Genomic DNA, 22558 nt, shown 5'->3' on the forward strand with positions numbered 1-22558 from the left:
AAAACAAGCCGTTTTTTACCGCCCGGTAATATGGCTGATATTTTCTTTGGTTTTTCCATAGTATGTAAGTTGTCATCATCTTAAAGCTGCCATAGTCCACATTTTTTAAAATGGTGGGCGAAATCTCACTTAATTTTATCTGACCTCTCAATTGCACATTAAAAACCATTCAGTCTGAATTCTTTCCAACCCCCCAAGAAGTCTCGCTTACACACAGGAGGTTACGCTTGGTTTTATTAGATAGAAGAAGCACATTTTTTTCTTAAAGGCAAGTGTGGGCGTTAAAACAAACAACAGTGTAGAAATAAACCGCAGGGATATATCTGTGCGTATCGTGTACATTCATTGACGCCACTCTAACGAACCAGAATGGAGCCAGCACATTCTTCGGAGGAATAGAGCAGATCAACACAGTAAGGCAGATGAAATGGTATGGTACAGAATTCTCTTAGCGCAGGGCAACGTTCTCCCAAACACGACACCTGTGCAACCCCAATGGTCCCATTAGAAGCCAGCACACCCTTCCCTCCTCTCGCAACGCCACCCTTGGTGGCTAACCAATGCGACTCTTTCCGCATGCTCAGCCATGGCACAACATGCTCACTTCAAGGAGAAGCCCTGGCCCCTGGCAGGGAGGCATCAAACAGGGGGCCCCCCACCAAGGTCCCTGGCACGCAGAGCTTTTGCTGACCTGGGTAGAAGAGAACAGCTGAGAAGGGTCGGAAGAACTTCCGGTTGAAGCGAGCATACGTGGGACATAGAGCATGTGCAGAGAGCAGCGGCAGCATGCTGCCGGGGGTCTGCACTAGGGTGTTATTCCGTGACCCGCTGTCAGCACTGGGTGGGTGGGGGGTTAGCAGCACATTCTTCAGATACCATTCAAACGCTCCCATCTAGAAGGCAACCACTTTTGTAAAAACGTAAATAAAGTTATATTTAAAAAGGTCTTAAAAATATATAAAAAACACAAAAAATACAGTTCCAAAAATCCGTTTCTTTGCATTTTAAAAAAATGCCATTGAACAAAGACATAACAATTCAACTGATTTACAAGATTTTGGTTTCTGGTTTCTGGTCCCCCTACTTTCCTATTTGGAGTAGTTAAAGAGTATATGCTGTCACCTTGCCTTTGCCTTGACATCTTGTGAGATGGGTGATGAGTCAATAACTTGTCGGAACTGCATACCACGACATCTTATTTTCTTGTTCCGTGTCTATAAACAAGATTATTAAATGTTTGCTAATAATTCCTATTGGGTGGTTGTCAGTTCCCACAATTAATTTAATTCCCAGTCTGGTGGGCATGTTCCACTCCTTAACCTCTACACATTTTGTGCCGAAACGAAAAGTATTAGCAGATAGAATGAAAATGCCGCGTATTTTAACCATATAATTTTAGGGCGTTGTCATGTTCTCAAAAGATGCATCTTCTCGAACCAGCTTCAGAGCAGCATCTGGCCATGCCTTTAATGTTTTGGCAGCATAACCGACAGCTGCAGAGTATTCTGAAACACAAAAATGAAAAACCAGAAAACAGAGGATTACTTCTCAATACAGTTTAAAGCTTTTAATTGTTCAAAGGTATAAATGCTTTATACAAACTTGTTCTAAATTATTTACAGCTAACTTCCCCAAAAATTTTACCTCCTCTTCGAAGGCAAAATAAACGAGTTCCCTTGAATTGTAAAGTAGCAAAATACTGGTTAAAAGGTAAAAAAAGTAATGGAAGTAATTTCTTTCCCAACTTTCCCCCTCACCTGCCTCTGAGCTGTGACCTCCTGCAAACCACTGTTGTAGATCTAAACTGTCTTCCTCTTCTCTGGAGGGTTCAGGCTGTTGGGATTTCAATCTCTCCATTTCTGGATGTGTGATTGTTTTCATCACATGTCTGTGTTGACATTCCATGGCATTGGAGTCATGAGAATGGAAGTTCAGTTACACTGTTCCGTTATGGAGGAGGAGAAGCCATGTTTCCTTTGTTCTGTAACACTTGCATATAGTAAGGTTAAAGGGACCCCTGACCATTAGGTCCAGTCGCGGACGACTCTGGGGTTGCGGCACTCATCTCACTTTACTGGCTGAGGGAGCCGGTGTACAGCTTCCGGGTCATGTGGCCAGCATGACTAAGCCGCTTCTGGCGAACCAGAGCAGCGCACTGAAACACCGTTTACCTTCCCGCCGGAGCGGTCCCTATTTATCTACTTGCACTTTGACATGCTTTCGAACTGCTAGGTGGGCAGGAGCAGGGACCGAGCAACGGGAGCTCACACCGTCGCGGAGATTCGAACCGCCGACCTTCTGATCGGCAAGCCCTAGGCTCTGTGGTTTAACCCACAGCGCCACACGCACCCCTTAACTTGCATATAATAAATTAGCTGAGAAGAAGAGTTTGGATTTGATATCCCTCTTTATCACTACCTGAAGGAGTCTCAAAGCGGCTCACATTCTCCTTTCCCTTCCTCCCCCCCAACAAACACTCTGTGAGGTGAGTGGGGCTGAGAGACTTCAGAGAAGTGTGACTAGCCCAAGGTCACCCAGCAGCTGCATGTGGAGGAGCAGGGAATCAAACCCAGTTCACCAGATTACAAGTCCACTGCTCTTAACCACTACACCACACTGGATATCCACACCTCAAATGCCTAGCTACTGCTTGGACTATGCTATCGGGTTGTGTGCGCGTATCTTCGGATATGTGTCACAGAAGTGCATGGGGAATGAAGAGTGATGAAGCATCCCAAGGGTCGCTTGTGGGGAGGACGCAACTCCCTGGGTCTCCCTGACTTCCCTGGGTCAGCGTCTCTTCTGCGGAATGCAATCTCTTGGTCTATCCATCACGTGCTCCTGACGCCAGTAAAAATGTCAGGCAAAGGAAAACCAGAGTTCAACTCAGGATTCTGTTTTCCCTTTCCTGCTTTGAAATTCTGCAGCTTTTGTTTGGGCATTTTTGTCCAGCTAGCTTTTTTAAAAATTTGCTGGTTTTTAGTTTTCAAACACACATAAGCATACACACATATGTGCTGTTCTCTTTCCCTACACACTAACTTTACAAACACGTTTAAAGAGTTCGGACACAAAAATATTGGGGGGAATTAAAAATATATTACTTTCAAGTTCTGCTGGGTTTCTGCCCAGTCCATGGAACCGATCTGGGGTATTGTAGTCAGCAGCAAGCTGGTTGCCTTATTGGCGTTTTCTTTCAATGTCTTCATCACTTTATCCACTGAAACCTGGGAGGACAACAACAATGAAAGCAATTTCCACTGGATTAAAACAGCAACAACACAACCCACCCATATACTTATGAGTTGATATGTATAGGATAGCATACTGGAGAAGTTCAAAACAATACAGCTGTACCTCCTGTTGCGAACGGCGCGGGTTACGAACGCGGCAAACGCGGAAGTGTTTACTTCCGGGTTTCACTGCACGCACACGCGTTCTGCGCAGGTCGCGCATGCGCGATATCGCCTGGGTTGTGGACTTTTTGGGGTGTGAACGGCACCCCGGAACGGATCGTGTTCACAATCCGAGGTACCACTGTATTTAAATGTCTCAGGCATGGGTAGGTAAACTAAGGCCCGGGGGCCGGATCCGCCCAATTGCCTTCTCAATCCGGCCTGCGGACGGCCCGGGAATTAGCGTGTTTTTACATGAGTAGAATGTGTCCTTTTATTCAAAATGCATCTCTGGGTTATTTGTGGGGCATAGGAATTCGTTCATTTCTTTTTTCAAAATATAGTCCGGCCCCCCCACAAGGTCTGAGGGACAGTGGACCGGCCCCCTGCTGAAAAAGTCTGCTGATCCCTGGTCTCAGGCAAACTTTGTGATGCATTGAATTCAATAATTTGAGTTTGCAGCTGACTGTTGAGAGGAAGGGGGGAGGAGGAAGTGAAAGAACATGAAGATGGCAAGTTTCATGGTATTATCAAATGCATTACGGTGGAACCTGGGAAGCCAAACGCCTTTAAACTCGAACATTTTGGCTCCTAAACCATCGAAAACCGGATGTGATTGTTCCGGTTTTCGAACGTTCTTTGGAACCCGAACGTCCGACGCGACTTCCGATTGGCTGCAGGAGCTTCCACAAAATGTGGCAGCGTGTAATACTTCCTCTTCAGGGTTCCAGCCATGCCGTCTTTGAAAATACCCTCATTCCATTCCTCTCACCACCACACAAGGTGAGCATGCCCAGTCATCATCAGGTTGTTGTTGTTGTGTGTATCCTCTTTTGGATCCTTTCTGGATTTGGCAGGGGTTTTTTTTTTGGGAAAATGATACACAATGAAATGAAAAAAGAAGCAGCTTAAACTGGCAACCCCCTGGAGGACTTTCTTTTAGGGGTAATAGGGTCAGAGACCCTCCCTAAAGATATGATTAACTTATTTCTGTATGCAACAACAGCAGCAGCTGGAATCTTATACATGCAGAACTGGGAAGAAGACGAAACACAAATGAGAGAAGAATGGATTTTAAACTGGTGAAACTAACAGCAAAAATAAGAAAATGACACGAGGGACTATTCCTGGAAGAATGGAAGTCCTTTGTGGAATATCTGAAAAAAAATGCCACAATCAGATGAAATCGCAAGCAGGTTTGAAATATAAGCAGTGGAAGGAAAAGGATAACACAGTGGTAGCTTGGTTGTCGAACGGCTCGGCTCCCAAACAAATCGCCTCCTAAACGCCGCAAACCCAGAAGTGTTCCGGTCGGCAAACATTTTTTTGGAAGCCGAACAGACTCCTGGAATGGATTACGTTCGACAACCAAAGTGCCACGGTATTTGAAATAGAAGACTATGTCGTAGGTGAAATTTTCTCAGAATGCAGTATGTAAATAGGATGGGATTAAGAAAGGCGGGAAGTCAAAGTTTAAAGAGAAACGTTTAACAAATTTGGAATCTGGAATTTATATGTAAAGATTTAAAAGTGTAGTAAAAATTTCATCCCTGCCAAAAAAGGGGGAGGGGTCCTTTCTGAATATTTTCCGTACCTCTGTAAAACTGGGGTGCCCCCACAAACCTGCCAGCGCCTCCGCCCTTCTATATAAGGACCCACACCTAAAAGCGAGAAGCAGCTGTCACTCACGGTTTCTTCGTGTTCCTTCCAGCAGTCGTAGTCTGTGGCCATAGCAATGCTTGCATAGCAGAGACCAGCTTCCTTGGCAAGAACCACTTCGGGGACCGTGGTCATGTTGATGACATCGCCTCCCCAGCTGCGAAACATGAGGCTCTCGGCTCGGGAACTGAAACGCGGCCCTTCGATGGAGACCATGGTCCCTTTGGAGTGACACTTGATGCCAAGCTTCTTGGCAACATCCATAAGGACCTGGGCGCAAAAAGATAGGACCGTCTTTAGCATATGCCTGGCGCCCAGGTACCCTGCACCCCTGGGTAAAGACGGCCCTGCACAAAGACGTTGGAAATGACACAGAATTGTAGAGCTGGAAGGGATCCCAACGGTCATCTAGTCCAACCCCCTGCAATGCAGGAATCTTTTGCTCCAGGTGGGGCTCAAACCCCTAACCTGGAGATTAAGAATCTCATACTCTACCGACCTAGATATGTAGAAGTGGTTTGGCATGGTATTTCACTCTAGAGCAAGTGCACTCTAGAATCAACTTTTCCACTGCTGTAACTTTTGTCTAATGAAGCAACTTACAGAAGAACTGCCATAAATGCAATTTATAACTACACAATAATAAAAGGATGGAGCATTTACTATCCTATATTACTACTACTACTACTACTACTACTACTACTACTACTACTTTTCCCCTGACAGGAGGACTCAAAATGGCTTACGGGTAAAAACAAGAACCACTAAAAATAGAAAGACCAGCTATTAATATACAGTTAAGCATCAGTAGAATTAAAACTATATACATATATAAAATCTGTTTACAAAGAATTACGACAGAAGCAGCAAGACACCAGCCCTTTAATGCTTTATGCTTTAATATGCAGGTTAACTACAATAGCAAATCCTCCCCAATCCTTTTTTTGTGTAATGTTCTTTTTTTTGTAAAGGGGATTTTGGGGGTAGGAAAAAGGAAGAAATTTGTGTAAGGTAGAATTACAATGTGATGTAATTTACTGTATGATTCTGATGTATGAGAAGTATTGTAATAATTATAAGATTGTAAATAAAATTTAAAAAACAAACAAACAAATCAATGAAACAGGAGGGGATAAAGCCGGAAAGGAAAACCAGCCACATGTTTTTCTCTTTCACCCCCTTCCTATGCATTCAGAAGCCCTTTCTGCTGATGTACAGGCTGTGAAGATTCTGGCCGCAGACGGCGGATTTAATAAGCGAAGATCCACAAACCTCTCTAGTTTTGGCGCAGAAAGGTTCTGCCATAGGGATGTGGCAGACTCCCGGGAGGCCGGGACAGCTCCCATCATAAAAGGTGAGGTGCCTTTTGGTGGTCCTGTGGGTGGAGAAAAACATATATTAGAAATAAAAAACAACCACCTGGGGATTGGCAAGGAAAGGTCAACATGTTAAGTCACCGGAGTATCAATGCCACCCACTCTTTTTTCCAGCTTGCAAGCAGCAGGGGGCAGCAAGGTTTACCTCGCCTGGGCCGGTTCACTCCAGCGGAGATCCCTCCGTGGGCCAGAGTTCTGGCATCTGCGCGCCCGCAGTTCCAAGTGTCTGAGCATGTGCAGACACGATTTTCGGCGCCGCGGAAGAGAGTCCCCGCACCGCGCTGGTTTAGTTCATCATGTGGGGACTCGCCGAGCGGGCGCCTCGGTTTGGGGGGGCGGCTCGTTTTCAGCCCCACGAACCAGTACCGTAAGGTCTGTGTGGTGGTGTCTCACGAGTAACGAGGCAGGAGCCCAACCTGTCTGTTTACAGGCTTATTGTGCAAAGTATTTACAGTGCAGAGCTACAAAATACATGTCCATCTCAGACACTAGCAGAATCCGGGAGTGGCCCCTTCCGGCTCCTTCCCCAGCATAAGAACTTCGGCACCCCTAGTCTCCTCCTACCTTCTTTGCGTTTCACCCCTCTGCGCAATTGGGGCAACAGAAATGGCGTGCCTCCCTCCTGATCAGCCAGGTGAGGTGAGCACAGGGCTTTCCCTTTTTTCTGCGGGAAATTCCCTTATTATAGCATTGGGAAACAGCAGGGAGGGTTGACAGCTATGGTGCAGGGTCTCTGTAGCATCCCCAAGCTGTCTACACACCAGGCTTCCTGTTTGCCGCTCCCGGATGGAGGAGGCACTGGGGCTCTCCGTAGCATCCCCAAGCCCTCTCCTCACCAGGCTGGCCCCTTCCCCTTCCTCCCCACTGGAGGTGTGGCTGCTTTTCACGCAGGAAGAGGTACTGCTGCTCAGTTGGAGTTGGGTCACTCGGGTCCCCTCAGCGGGCCAGGTGGCAGTTCCCTGACAGGTATTTTCATAACAACCCCTCACCACCCCATTAATATCATCCATATATCAAAAGCAGGGATGCTTTGGGAATAAAGTTTCTGCTCCAGCCCGAGATCTAATCCTAGCTCCTCATATAAGATCTCCATCTCTTTTTTACCTGTCTATGAACTGGTCTATTATGACAACGTCTCCAGGCTGAATCTCTTCTCTCAGAGAACCACAGGCTGTAGTCACCAGCAGATGAGTGCAGCCCTCTTCCTTCAGAGCCCACAGATTGGCACGGTAATTGACATGTGTCGGACTGATGGTGTGATGTCTTCCATGCCTACGCAGAGAAAGAGGGGAGGGAAAAAACAGCAAAGCTAAAGAGGGAAAACCACAGAAACAAACAACTCGAGGAAAGATGTCTTTCGTGCTGCGGTTAGGAATGAATTCACCAAATCGTGTTTTTATTCTGTTCCACCACCTCTTTAAAATAAATTTACTTATGGGGTGAGGAGAGTAGCTGGGAATCAGGACCAATAGATCTGGCCAATCCACAGGCTTCAATTTGCTTTCCCGTCTCAAGGACAAATGTCATACACCTTGTGTGCCAGAAGCTATGAGGGTTTAGTACATATAGTTTCTAAGGGAGCAGGTGGCGCTGGGGTCTAAACCACTAAGCCTCTTGGGCTTGCCGATCGGAAGGCCGGTGGTTCGAATCCCCGTGACGGAGTGAGCTCCCATTGCTCTGTCCCAGCTTCTGCCAACCTAGCAGTCTGAAAGCACACTAGTGCAAGTAGATAAATAGGTACCGCTGCGGCGGGAAGCTAAATGGTGTTTCCATGTGCTCTGGTTTCCGTCACAGTGTCCCGTTGTGCCAAAAGCAGTTTAGTCCTGCTGGCCATGACCCGGAAAGCTGTCCGTGGACAAATGCCGGCTCCCTCGGCCTGAAAGCGAGATGAGCGCCGCAACCCCCTAGTCGCCTTTGACTGGACTTCACCGTCCAGGGGTCCTTTCCCTTTCCCTTTTTACATATAGTTTCTGGTTCAAATCCTCAGCCTTGGGATTCAAGGCGTGGGATTTTAAGGTTTTTAGGACTGGGAGATTTTATCATGTTTCATGTCTCTGTCTTCCTCTGTCCCAAACTCTCAAGAAAGTTTACATCTGATTTGCACCTATCTGTTAAATTTATAGCCCAAACTTCCTTACAGGGCAGCAAACACTTCTGTGATTAAAAACAAAAGGAAACTCCACAATTTAAAGCAGAATAAAAACATATTCAAAACATTTAAAAATTCGTTCAAAACAATAAAACAAACTGAAGAACAGATGAAACAAAATCACATGTCTGCACAGGCCTGCTGAAACAGGTAGGTTTTAAGCAAGCATATGTTTTGTCCAACATAATTAACTGAACTTGGAAGTTCTAAAGGAAAAGGAACTATTTTTAAGGTAGACAACTCAATCAAGAACTATAAACCAATTATAATTTAATGAAATGCTGGAGAGAATCCTCGGCATATAGTGTGCCTCTTTAGCAGGTTAGATGCCTTGATTTAATACATTTAGGGCAAACCTTATTTTTCAGTAGAAGAGAAATACAAGTGATGCTTAAGGAATTCTTACCTGGCTAGAAGCACACAGTCAACATTTTTTATCTTCCCCAAAATCAGAGCATCTGATGGCTAGATTTAAAAACAAAAATAACACAAGACGGAGATGGAAGATGACAATTTACAGAATGCCAACAGTGAATTTTAAACAATCTTAACTGCTATTTAGGCATGATTAAGGGATATATAAGGACGTAGGGGTGCCTGGCGTGCTCTGGTCCATGGGCTCATGAAGAGTCGGACACGACTGAACAACAACAAGGACGTAGGTGGCACTGTGGTCTTAACCACAGAGCCTAGGGTTTGCTGATCAGAAGGTTGGTGGTTCGAATCCCTGCAACAGGATGAGCTCCCGTTGCTTGGTCCCTGCTCCTGCCCACCTAGCAGTTTGAAAGCACGTCAAAAGTGCAAGTAGATAAACAGGTACCGCTCTGGTGGGAAGGTAAACGGCGTTTCCGTGTGCTGCTCTGGTTTCGCCAGAAGCAGCTTTGTCATGCTGGCCACATGACCCGGAAAAACTGTCTGCGGACAAACGCCAGCTCCCTCGGCCAGTAAAGCGAGATGAGCGCCGCAACCCCAGAGTCGTCTGCGACTGGACCTAACAGTCAGGGGTCCCTTTACCCTTTACCTTAAGGGATATATATATATATATATATATATATATATATATATATATATACACACACACACACACACACACACACACACATATACTGTATATTCTGGCGCATAAGACTACTTTTTAATCCAGGAAAATCTTCTCAAAAGTCGGGGGTCGTCTTATACGCCGGGTGGAGAATCTGTGGTCGAGTATATCTCAAACTCTATATTTTAACTGGAAAAGTTGGGGGTAATCTTATACGCCCAGTCGTCTTATACGCCGGAAAATACGGTAGGTAAATAATTTTTTTAAAAAAAATTCATTTATAACAATCCAATAAAAGTCACATTAATACAATACCAAATTAAAATTCAATTAAAAAAGCCAGTTATCCAAAAAGTTATTGGTGCCTACCTTTCCATAAGGCGTATCGACGTATTTTTCTGTTCGTCCTTCTAATATGTCCGGGTCATCCAGACCGGTCCCTCCGATAATTCCAATCTTGCGCACAAGAAACACACATCAGTTTGGAAGACATTTGAAGCTATTACTAAAGGCTACACCACAATAGTGTTTGGTTGTCACCTGCCCCCACCACACTGGCCATTCCCCCCTCCCCTCCTCCCCCACTTCCTCTTCTTCTTCTTCCTCCTCCTACTTATCGTTTAAACCAATTCATGAACCAAGAACTTATACACTGACCACTAATAACGAAACATATGTTGTAGATATTTCCCCACATTTATTATGCTATATACAAATGACATGAGGAAACTTGGTATACTTATTTGTATAACATTCTTGTTTATAGCCCCCCCCCCGCAAAATAGTGTTTGGTTCTTGCTGTTTTTAGATAAGGAGTGTGAAAACTCCATCATGCTTGAACGAAGGCCGTGGAAATACAGAAAAAACATCTATTTGTGCGCAGTGCCGGATTTACGTATAAGCTAAACAAGCTATAGCTTAGGGCCCCACAAAAATTTAAAGGAAAAAACAACTGGATGTACATTTCCAAAATGTAACATAAAAAACGAATAAAATAAAACCTACATGCAGCAACAGTGTTTTGTGTTGTGTAGGTTCCTATGATGTAAGTCATGGGCCCCACCTGCTCCCTAAAATATCACTGGTTTGCTCCTTTCTATATATAGGGTGCCTACATTCTGCATGGCAATATGTGCAAATGGCTTTAGATACCTATGAGGTCCATCAATGACCATATGGCATATATTCAACACAAAAAACAGCGACAATTTGTTGTTGACAAAGGACCGTTGGACATATGAAGGGCCCCATTACCTTCAGTGGCTTAGGGCCACATCAAACCGAAATCCGGCCCTGTTTGTGCGAGACAACTTCTTACACCAGCCTCTTCTCTCCCGTTTGCTCAAGACTACGTACATTTATGTGTGTGAATCCTAGTTTAGAAAACCACATGTGACAAATAAGACCACCCAAGAGCCAACAATTCTCTGATAATTCCTGCAGAAATCTCCGTGCCAGCGGTGGGAAATGTGTGGCACTGCCACCATCCTTGACCACTGGGCACTCTGCCTGGGACGGAGGTGAGCGAGGGCTGCAAAACCATCTGGAGGGCTGTGTGCAGAGATGACCTTGGACATGTCCATCATGGTTCGAAGCTTAGTAGGATGCTGGCCAAACAGGGTGGATTTGATTTAAATCACGATTTAAATCACTAGTCAGTAAGACTTGATTTAAATCTTTTTTTCGCAGAAAGACTCGTTCTTGCTGGTATAATCTTAATATTTACAACCAGATGAAGGTTTCATTTTTGGAATGATAAATTTTCAGAGTAGTTTTTGCATTTATATCAAATATTACTGATTTGGTTATACTATTAGAAATACACTGACAGGTAACTATAAAATTATTGTTTGTATTTGGACAACTTTTCTGCTGTACTTTATTGGAAAGAGAAAAATAATCATTTCCTTAATAACAATTTAAACAATTTATTTAACTGAAACAATAACATTATAACATATGTATCCATGTTTGTTAACTGAGGTGGTTAAAACAAACTTAGACTGAGTTTTAGCACACATGAAAAAAAAAAAATCCTTATTCCTGACTTTGGACTGTAATGTAACTTAAATAGGAAACTATCGTTGGAAAGAATTTTCCCTCCAAAAGCATTTTATTTTAAAAATCTGATTTAAATAAAGGGGGGAAAATCCGATTTTTAATTTAAAAAAAAATCATTGATTTCTATCGACCCTGATTCCTGCAGAACTTTCCATGCCAGCGATGGGAAACCTGTGGCACTTCCACCATCCTTGACCACAGGGCATTCTGCCTGGGACAGAGGTGAGCGAGGGCTGCAAAACCATCTGAAGGCTGTTTGCAGAGATATATATTTATTTAAATTTATTTAATCATTTTTTGATACAAACATCAACCGCAAAAGACACATACAACAAAAACCGTAATAACAACAACAACACGATTTGTCAATTCAGATTTGAACACACTGATATACCTATGTCTACACCTTTTTAAACAATATTTTCCCACCTCTCTCTCCTCCACCTACCGGTACTTAACTTAGTAGGATGCCGGTGGCCAAATGAAGATGTTTGCTGGGGTGATGATTTTAAGGTGTTCACGAGCGCATGGTTAGGACACGTCTCGCGGGCAGATAGCGTCACCTTATGATGGAGCCTGGCAATTTGTGCCAGAGCCCATTGAGGTCGTTAAAATGAACTGCCAGACTCAGGGCCACTGCCTGCGAGTGGGGAGGATGATTCCTCAAGGAGGCAGAGTCTGGGCATCCCTGCTACAACAATGAAACCATTATTGTGCCGGGGTTTTTTAAGGTCAGGAATGGAAAAAACCAGTCACCCTATTTTTAGTCCTAGGCAGCTTCCTTACAGCTGGCAGGGATAGGGAAGGGAAAACTCTGCCACCCACACACATTTCCTCCTTCCGCAGAGGACAGTCAGTGTGCCTGTCGGGGGCTTTCCGCCTCAACCAGATGAGAACAGAAAATAGGTATGAATGGGACCGACGGAAAACCAACAACCCCCCCCCCCAGCCCCTTGCTTCAGCAATTGGCTCTAGCTAATAAGGCTCTAGCTATCTGCCCGTGAGCCGTGTCCTCCTAACCATGCGCTCGCTAAACACCTTAAAAAGCAGAGACATCACCTTGCTGACAAAGGTCCGTATAGTTAAAGCTATGGTTTTCCCAGTAGTGATGTATGGAAGTATGAGCTGGACCAGAAAGAAGGCTGATCGCCGAAGAATTGATGCTTTTGAATTATGGTGCTGGAGGATACTCTTGAGAGTCCCATGGACTGCAAAAAGATCAAACTTATCCATTCTTAAAGAAATCAGCCCTGGGTACTCACTGGAAGGGCAGATCCTGAAGCTGAGGCTCCAATACTTTGGCCACCTCATGAGAAGAGAAGACTCCCTGGAAAAGACCCTGATGTTGGGAAAGATGGAGGGCACAAGGAGAAGGGGATGACAGAGGACGAGATGGTTGGACAGTGTTCTCGAAGCGACTAGCATGAGTTTGGCCAAACTGCGGGAGACAGTGAAAGATAGGCGTGCCTGGCATGCTCTGGTCTATGGGGTCACGAAGAGTCAGACACGACTGAACGACTGAACAACAAATAAGGCTTAAGTCTTCCGTTAGCGAATGGAACATCTCCAGTACACTGGTCCCTTGGTTCTCAAACCTAATCCGTTCCAAAACCAAACCGTTCCAAAATCAAGACGCGCTTTTCCATAGAAATTAATGCAAAATGGATTAATCCATTCCAGACTTTAAAAAACAACCCCTGAAACAGCAATTTAACGTGAATTTTACGATCTAACCATACCACTGATCCATAAAATGAAAGCAATAAACAATGTACTGCAGTCACACAATCAATCAATCAGCTCCACGCAGTCACAAAAACAAAACGAAAAGAGCCGCAAAAACATAAACGCAAAATAAATAGCAAAAAGAGACAGACCTCACCGTAACACTCAAAACGGAGCACATTCGGCTTCCGAAAAGTTTGCAAACCGGAACTCTTACTTCCGGGTTTGGGGTGTTTGGGTTCCAAGTTGTTTTGAGTGCCAAGGCGTTTGTGAACCAAGGGACCACTGCAACGTCAAAAAATGAAGTTCCCCTGTAAGTATCAAAATTAAATCAAAGCACTGGGGGGGGCGGGGCTTTAAAAATATACAGTGGACCCTCTGGATACAAACTTAATTCATCCCGGGGGTCTGTACTTACAGCGAAAAGCCCGTATCTGGAGGCGCCGTTTCTGCATGCGCAGCGAAATACAGTGCTTCTGAACATGCGCACGTGCAACGAAACCCAGAAGTATACACTTCTGGGTTTGCCGCATTCGTAACTTGAAATCATGTTACCCAAAGGTAACGAAACCCAAGGTAACACTGTAATTGCTTTCTGCTTGCAGAGGACCCCTTCCACATCCATTTGTCTGCCGTGGAATCCCTACATGTTGTGAGGATTTCTGGGAGGAAATGCCCAGAATTTGCAAAAGGTACATGTCAGGATTGTTGGACCTGCCTTAAAATAACCACCTCCTTTCGCTGCACTCCACAGGGAAAGTTCAAGAGTACCGAGTGAGTTGTCTCTTAAGCAAATTTGACTGTCTTTGCTGGTTTCAACCCTCAGGGAGATTCTGAGGAACCCCGAGATTTCCTGAGACATAGCTCAAAAGCCACTGGATTAAGTTAAACACTGCGGGGGATAAATATCTGTGTTGCCAGATACTTACAATAAGTAAATAAATAGCAACAGACTTCAAATACTCCACCCCACAATACGTGCCCACTTCTTTAAGACTGACCTCTTTTTGTATTTAAAAAGATCTTGATTCACTTTCAATTATAATAGGAACATTTATTTCATTAAGCTAAGGCTCTGTGGTTCTTGTTATCAGTCCAAAGCTCTGGTTGAAGTTCATGCCATGGCTTGCAAGATCCTGACAAGGACCAGCAGACAGAAACACATATTCTTTCTGATTTGCTGTCATCTTGTGGCATGGAAGTGGTAGTGCAGGCAAAGTGGGTGCATCGTAAGACAGATTTGCAATTTCCACTGTGCTCGTAAAAGCAGGGTGGGTAAAAACCAATGCTTTTAAAAAAATACAATTTTAAAAAAATCGGATTAATTTTTTTATTTAAATCTGATTTTTAAAATAAAATGCTTTTGGAGGAAAATTCTTTCCAATGATAGTTTTCTATTTAAGTTACATTATAGTCCAAAGGCTATTCATCAGGAAATAAGGATTTGTTTTAAGTTTTTCATGTGTGCTAAAACTCAGTCTAAGTTGTTGTTTTGTTTTGTTAAATATTGTTTAACCACATCGGTTAACAAACATGGATATATATGCTATAATGTTATTGTTTCAGTGAAATAAATTGTTTAAATTGCTATTAAGGAAATGATTATTTTTCTCCTTCCAATAAAGTACAGAAGAAAAGTTGTCCAAATATAAAGCATAATTTCATAATTACCTGTCGACGTATTTCTAATAGTATAAACAAATCAGTAATTTTTGATATAACTGTAAAAACTGCTCTGAAAATTTATTATTCCAAAAATGAAACCTTCATCTGGTTGTAAATGTTAATATTATACCAGCAAGAACGAGTCTTTCTGTAAAAAAAAAATGATTTAAATCAAGTCTTACTGACTAGTGATTTAAACTGATTTAAATCAAATTCACCCTGCATAAAAGCATCAAAGAACGCTGGAATAATACTGCCTGAATGTTATCATCAAAAGGTTCCCGTGTCACGCAACTGAAGCTACCATTCCACGCTGCAAATACCCAGCTGGCAACCAAATCCCTTCCACACAGAGTTATAGAGCTGGAACGGATCTTGAAGTTTATCTGGCAACCCTCGCTGTTACGCTGGAGCCAGAGCTACCAACTTGGGCTTCTGAGCTTGGCTGCTCTGGGGTATAATTACATTATGTTCTGCTGTGATCAGCTGGATCCCGTTTTGCTGCAAAAGCAATCTATGCGCTCGCTCCAATTGCTTAGTACGGTAATGAACGTTACACCTATGCAAAACGGAGAGAGGCTTTCATCAGGCAAGGATAAAATGCAGAGGCCTCAAGTTTTCTGAAACTGTAGGCAGCACCGAGTTCGAACTGTTAAGCCAGTTGAAGTCAATGTGATTGAATGACCCTAACGTTGTGCTGGAGTCCGGCCAGAGGGAATATAAGTGCTTGAGATGAAGGAAGGAGAAAGACGAAGAGGAGCAGCTTGATCAGTGGGAGTCACTGCCACTTCTCAGGAGGGGAGGGGCGATGCAGCGGAGAGAATCATAGAATTGGAAGAGACCCCAAGGGCCATCCAGTCCAACCCCCTGCCAAGCAGGAAACACCATCAAAGCATTCCTGACAGATGGCTGTCAAGCCTCCGCTTAAAGACCTCCAAAGAAAGAGACTCCACCAAACTCCTTGGCAGCAAATCCCACTGTCCAACAGCTCTTACTGTCAGGAAGTTCTTCCTAATGTTTAGGTGGAATCTTCTTTCTTGTAGTTTGAATCCATTGCTCCGTGTCCGCTTCTCTGGAGCAGCAGAGAACAACCTTTCACCCTCCTCTATATGACATCCTTTTATATATTTGAACATGGCTATCATATCACCCCTTAACCTTCTCTTCTCCGGGCTAAACATACCCAGCTCCCTAAGCCGTTCCTCATAAGGCATCGTTTCCAGGCCTTTGACCATTTTGAGAGGCCAGAGCTGTGCGGATGCCCCCGTAGAAACACCGGATAAGCTCTATCAGGGCACCTGTGCAGCCGTGATCTCACCACCACTTAGTTAGCACCTGCCTCCTGTAAGTGGTAGCAACTCCATTGCAGGGAAGCTACAGCTGCAACTCTATCCCACTGGGCAGTGTTTGAAATTAGCCAGGAGCCAGGCACATTCTGCGCCTGATTATTGGCCACTTGTGACCAAGTGAAGATACATGGGTGCATTGGACTGGTCATGTTGTGCAGATGCCTGATTATCGTCTTCCAAAGCAACTACTCTATTCCAAACTTAAAAATGGAAAGCATTGCTGGTGGTCAACAAAAGAGGTTTAAAGACTGTCTCAAGGCAATTTTTTTTAAAAAAATGTAGTATAAACACCAACAATTGGGAAACACTGGCCTGCGAGTGATCCAATTGGAGAACAGCCTTTACCAAAGGTGTCATGGGCTTTGAAGATGCTCGAACTCAGGACTCAAGGTAGAAACATGCTAAGAGGAAGGCACACTTGGAAAAACCCTCACGGGGATCAACTCCCGCTCGGAAACCAATGTGGAACCACTGTGGAAGGACCTGTGGATCCAGAACTGGCCTCCACAGTCACTTACGGACTCACTGTGTTCATGGAAGACAATCTTACTCTGCCACAAGTGACATGGGCGCAGTGTTAGGAACTCAAAGCCCCGCGCCGCTCCAGCACCACGCCCCTCCCCCCTCACTCGCCCACCCCCCCTCCCGAGGGGCGGCCAACGCGGAAGGGAGGCGGGCGGAGAGGCGGCACGCCGGGGGATCCCTCTAAGGCGGGCAGAGAGGCGGCACGGCGGCCGATCCCTCTAAGACGGCCCTGATCACTGGTTTGCTCATTTCTTTACATAGGGTGCCTACATTCTGCATTGTGCAAATGGCTTTAGATACCTATTAGGTCCATAAATTACCATATATTCAACACAAAAAACGGCGTATATTCAACACAAAAAACAGTGACAATTTCTTGTAGACAAAGGATAGCTGGACTGTAAAGGGCCCAGTTTCCTTCAGGAGCTGAGGGCCTCATCCAACCTAAATCCGACCCTGCACCCACCCCCTCGCAGAATCACCTATCACAAGCCTGAATGACTTTAAAGGTTTACCCATGAAGTCGGAAATGGTTTATACTTATCGCTTCAACAAACCCTAATTGCTGTCAGCTACATGTGACACATTCAAACTTTGCGGATTAAAAGGCACAAAAGACACAGCAGAATTTTTAAAAAAGGATAAAAAGAAACAACTCGATAAGTTCAAAAATAAAATAAAATACATACACTGAAAGCATGAAGGAGAGAAGATCAAACTTAGCAAGATCTCACTGTTTCCTGGCTGTAATAGGAAGCATTCTACCTCTACAGCTCTTCTCAAGAGGAGCTGCTGTGTGTGTGTGTGTGTATCTAAGTGCATAGTAAAGGTAAAGGGGCCCCTGACCATTAGGTCCAGTTGTGTCCGACTCTGGGGTTGTGCGCTTATCTCGCTCTATAGACCAAGGGAGCCGGCGTTTGTCTGCAGACAGCTTCCGGGTCATGTGGCCAGCATGACAAAGCGGCTTTCTGGCGAACCAGAGCAGCGCACGGAAACGCCGTTTACCTTCCAACCGGAGCGGTCCCTATTTATCTACTTGCACTCTGACGTGCTTTCGAACTGCTAGGTGGGCAGGAGCTGGGACCGAACAACAGGAGCTCACCCCATTGCAGGGATTCGAACCGCCGTCCTTCTGATCGGCAAGCCCTAGACTCTGTGGTTTAACCCACAGCGCCACCTGGATCCCATCTAAGTGCATAAATTCTGTCAAAGCAACAGATACAATCACTTTCAGAAATGGCAAACTAGGGAATATCGATCACGTGGATTGGAACTATCCAAAGAATGCAAATAGGCCATTCATGGTATTTCAGTGTGCCCTAAAAAGCAATGTGGTATCCTGTATGGGAACATGTTCTGTGACTCACAGCTCAGTTGGTTAGAGCTTGCGGCCGGTAACACCGAGGTTGCAGGTTCGATCCCCTTATTGCAGGGGGTTGGACTAGATGATCCTCAGGGGTCCCTTTCAACTCTACAATTCTAGGATTCCACGATGTAGGAGACTAAACGCACTACCGTTCACCCGATTTCTAAAAGCCGTTGATTAGCTATATTTGAACGGCACATGGTGGAAAACCCCTCCGTGACTAATAGAGGAAACTCATCTGAATAATTAAGAAATAGAGGGTGAGAACTCAGCACATGCCTCAGACTGCAGATCACCTACAGCAGATCCATTACTCTGGATGGTCCTTTGGGGCAGCAACAAGGGGGGTGGAGGCAGGGGTAAAATCGCATTAACAGGGAAACTGTTTTCTTTGCCGCACCCAGCTGGGGGTATTCATTCCGGGATTCTTAATGCTGTAGTGTGCGGTGTTTCTAAAAGCACTGGGCTTTCCAGGAAAGAAACAGCGGTGGAGGAGGAGGAAGAGGAGGAAAGCCAAAGGCAAAATCCTCGGTTTAACAAAAGCCAGGGACACTTGGCCAAGTGTCTCCGAGAATGTCTGCAGAAACTCACCGTCGGCTGTGCACAAAGACCAGCCTGTCGCCAGGCACTTCTCGCACCCAAGAGGGCTTACTCCCGGGTAAGTGCACCCAGGGGACTGCTCGCGCGCACGCACCTTTCGGGCTCCGGGGCCCCGGCGCCGCTGGAGAAGGCGCCTTTACGCACGCCAAAGGCGCACGACTCGAGCAGGCCGACGGAGATCCCCAAGGATACTCGGCCCGCGCCCGCGCGCTCAGGCCCCGCGCGTGCCCAGGCCCCCTTCCCGTTTCCCAGGAGCCCGGCGGCGAGGCGGCCCCAGAGAGCCGCCCCTTCGGCGAAAGGCAGCCGCCGAGCTGCGTCCCTGCAGCAGCAGCAGCGGCAAGAAGGCGCCTCGCTTACCTTCACGGGTGGGCAGGCGGCGGCGGCTGCAGCCATGTTGCTCGGGGAGGAGAGGAGGGCGGTCCCTGGCTAGGCGCGCCCACCGGCTCTCCGCCCCCGGCAGGAGGCGAAGCGCAAAGCGCGGGGATCCCGCCCAGCCAGCCAATTCCCTTCCCTTCCCTTTTTTATTTTAATTAATAAATTTAGTTAGTTTTTCACATTAGAATTTTACAATCACATATCCAACATACAACTTAAAAACAAGATTCCAGAGAATCTCCTGGATTCCCCCCTCCCCTTTGTGGGTCATCAATCATTTCCTCCTGCGTCTTTTCTAATCATCCAAATCCTTTACATCTCCAAAACTCGCCATTAAACTACAAGTGTTATTTGTCGCTCCAGTTTCCTAGGCAGTTCACGGAAACCCTGGGAAGAAGGCAGGTTAAAAAAACACACACACACGAGCAAGCCGGCCGCAGCGATCATAGCGGGCCATGATCGTCATCCACACAATGGATCCGGCTGTGGCGCGTTAAGTGCGCAAAGCGCGGTGGGGGCGCCCCAAGGACTCCACAAAGCCAGCCATTCATTCTTTGATTGGTATGCCGCTTTCTCTCTCTGTCTCTCCCTCTGTCTCACACACAAACTGCATCATGCTCGAAGCAGCTCGCAACTCAAATAAACGCGGGGGGGGGGCACTTCCAACGAACACAGCGAAAGCAATTTCTTAAGATGTTAGCGAAACAAGAAAACAACAAGTTCATAATAACATGGCAAAACCTCAGCAAATATAAGAACAGGAGGACACCCCCCCCAGCATATTCCAATGCTATAAATATAGCAAGATGATATGCAGCATCTGATAGTAAAAATAATAAGGGAGCTGATAACAAGGGAGCTGAGAACGCCAAGGATTGGGACCCCGTAGGGGCCACCTGCATATTCCTGAATTGCAGGTGTTTGGGCTACATGGTCCTAGAGGCAGGGCCATCTTTAGCATATGTGTCGCCGGGGTGCAAAGATCCGCCCAGCGCCCCAAATTTAGTTTAGCCGCCCCCAAATTAACTTTTATTGAGCTTTTTCTGGGGGGATTGCTCCCCTGTAACAATGATGATGCTACGGAGTGAAAGAGCGACAGAGAAGGGGGGGGGACTTTCGCTCCCTTGCTTTTCACAGCCACCGATCGAGAGGGACAGGTATATAGTAGGTATACATTTGGCGCCCCCCCCCGAATTCGGCGCCCAGGTGCCACGCACCCCTTGCACCCCTGGGTAAAGATGGCCCTGCGCAGAGGTCTCTTCCAATTCTAGGATTCAGAGTTTCACTTTAATCCTAGAAACATCCCTCCCATGATGTTGCTCACAGTCTCCCTGGGGCAGGTGCTTCTTATAAGGCTTCCAAGGGTGGCAGCAGTGGCGGCAAGGGGGGGGGGTGTAAGCTGGAAACGCCCCCACCAAGATGGACAGCAGCCCATAATGGCAATAATAAACAGTTTACAGTTATACCGAAATTTAAATAACTGCCAACCCCAGTTAAATGTTTAACTGACACCAACCCGACAAAAACAAAACAGAGGAACCAAAATTAGAAGCGTTTAAAACATTTTAGCCAGAGTTGCCCCAAGCCAAGAGTTGTTCCAGCAATGTCCCTCTGGCCTCCCAGGAGCCTCTTTTAGCTGTTCAGGGTGAGTGTGGGCCCCGCCCCCCAGGCCAGGTGGAAATGGGCATTGCAGCAGGGAGCAGGTATTCCTTCCAGCACCCACAGCAGCAGCAGCAAAATGTGATCGTTATGTAATTCTTTTCAGCAGTAGTAATAACAATAGGATCCAGTAGGCCTACAAATGCTTAAAACACACAAGGCGCAAGGCTAAAGTTGGTTCCTGGTAGGTGGGAACCGTAGCTCTGTGAAGAATAAACTACAGTTCCCAGGATTTGTTGGTAGAAGCAATAGCCTTTAAACATATGGCATAGATGTGGCCTAAGTTTTGGGACACCCTAAATGTCACATCCAGGCCACTGGGAGACTAGATGTGTTGTGTTGCCATGCCACCTGTTGTACACACTAACACATTAGAAGGAGGGGGCTACGTATTCCCAAATAACCTGTGGGCTTTCACACATGCACTGCTACCCCGGGACACTCACCTAAAATTGCATCTGGCCTAATGCTTCATTTTAAATTAGTCCCTGTCTAGTGTGCTCAGCTCATGCCAAGGATGGGTGGGGTGTAAACAAAACAACAACAACAACAACAACAACAACAACAACAACATATTATTATTATTATTATTATTATTATTATTATTATTATTTACACCCCTCCCACCTGGCTGGATTTCCCCAGCCACTCTGGGCTGCTCTCAACAGAATATCAAAAAAATGATAAAATACCAAACATTAAAAACTTCCTTAAACGGGGCTGCCTTCAGATGTCTTCTAAAAGTCAGATAGTTGTTTATTTCCTTGACATCTGGTGGGAGGGCGTTCCACAGGGAGGACGCCACCACCGAGAAGGCCCTTTGCCTGGTTCCCTGTAACCTCACTTCTCGCAGGGAGGGAACTGCCAGAAGGCCCTTGGAGCTGGACCTCAGTGTCCAGGCTGAACGATGGGGATGGAGACTCTCCTTCAGGTATCCTGGGCTGAGGCCATTTAGGGCTTTCAAGGTCAGCACCAACACTTTGAATTGTGCTCGGAAAGGTTATGGGAGCCAATGTAGGTCTTTCAAGACTGGTGTTATACGGTCTCGGTGGCCACTCCCAGTCACCAGTCTGGTTGCTGCATTTTGGATTAATTGTAGGATTAAATCCAGGGTGGCTTGAGCAGAATCCCACCAACCTCTCCTGCCCTTGGTGGTTTTCCCAAATTCGTCCAAAGGGTCTCCCATCTCTTCAGAGCAGATTTTTTGGGGGGTGGGGGCCACACAGGACGAAGCAAAGGGATGTCCCATTGCACAAGCAGAATTCTGTTCTGCTCATGGAGAGACACAATTTGATCCCTCAAATAGATACTTATATTGATTACGAATGAGATGGGCCAGACTCTCTCATTGGTTTCAGCATTTGTTAAGAGGCTTCCCTGACAGATGATCCTTGCCTTGGAGATAGCATTCCATTTGCACACCTCTTCCTCAAAAGGACAGATTCAAAAGGCACCCCCAAATCACTAAGGTCCTTCCAGACCAGTCAGAAAGCTGAGAGGCGCTCTTGCTCCCTGTGCACACAATTATTTACAATGCTACAAATTAACACAAACGAATATCCTGCAGGTGGCAGCACAGTCACATGTTACCAGGCTTCTAAACGAAAACCCAGCC

At 45.7% G+C, this 22558-nt stretch overlaps 1 protein-coding gene across 1 annotated transcript; it reads right to left on the reverse strand.

Annotated features, from left to right (window-relative positions):
* Nucleotides 1-1084: 1084 nt before the first annotated feature.
* MTAP (methylthioadenosine phosphorylase) lies at nucleotides 1085-19309 on the reverse strand. The gene is made up of 8 exons (XM_033173645.1): nucleotides 19267-19309; nucleotides 9988-10074; nucleotides 8986-9044; nucleotides 7535-7702; nucleotides 6327-6429; nucleotides 5085-5324; nucleotides 3105-3227; nucleotides 1085-1505 (listed from the first exon to the last, which is right to left on the reverse strand). The coding sequence occupies exons 1-8, from the start codon at nucleotides 19300-19302 to the stop codon at nucleotides 1467-1469; spliced, it is 855 nt and encodes a 284-aa protein (XP_033029536.1). The 5' UTR covers nucleotides 19303-19309; the 3' UTR covers nucleotides 1085-1466.
* Between the last annotated feature and the right edge of the window lie 3249 nt (nucleotides 19310-22558).

This window comes from Lacerta agilis, chromosome 16 (genome assembly GCF_009819535.1).
Source record: "Lacerta agilis isolate rLacAgi1 chromosome 16, rLacAgi1.pri, whole genome shotgun sequence".
NCBI lineage: Eukaryota > Metazoa > Chordata > Lepidosauria > Squamata > Lacertidae > Lacerta > Lacerta agilis.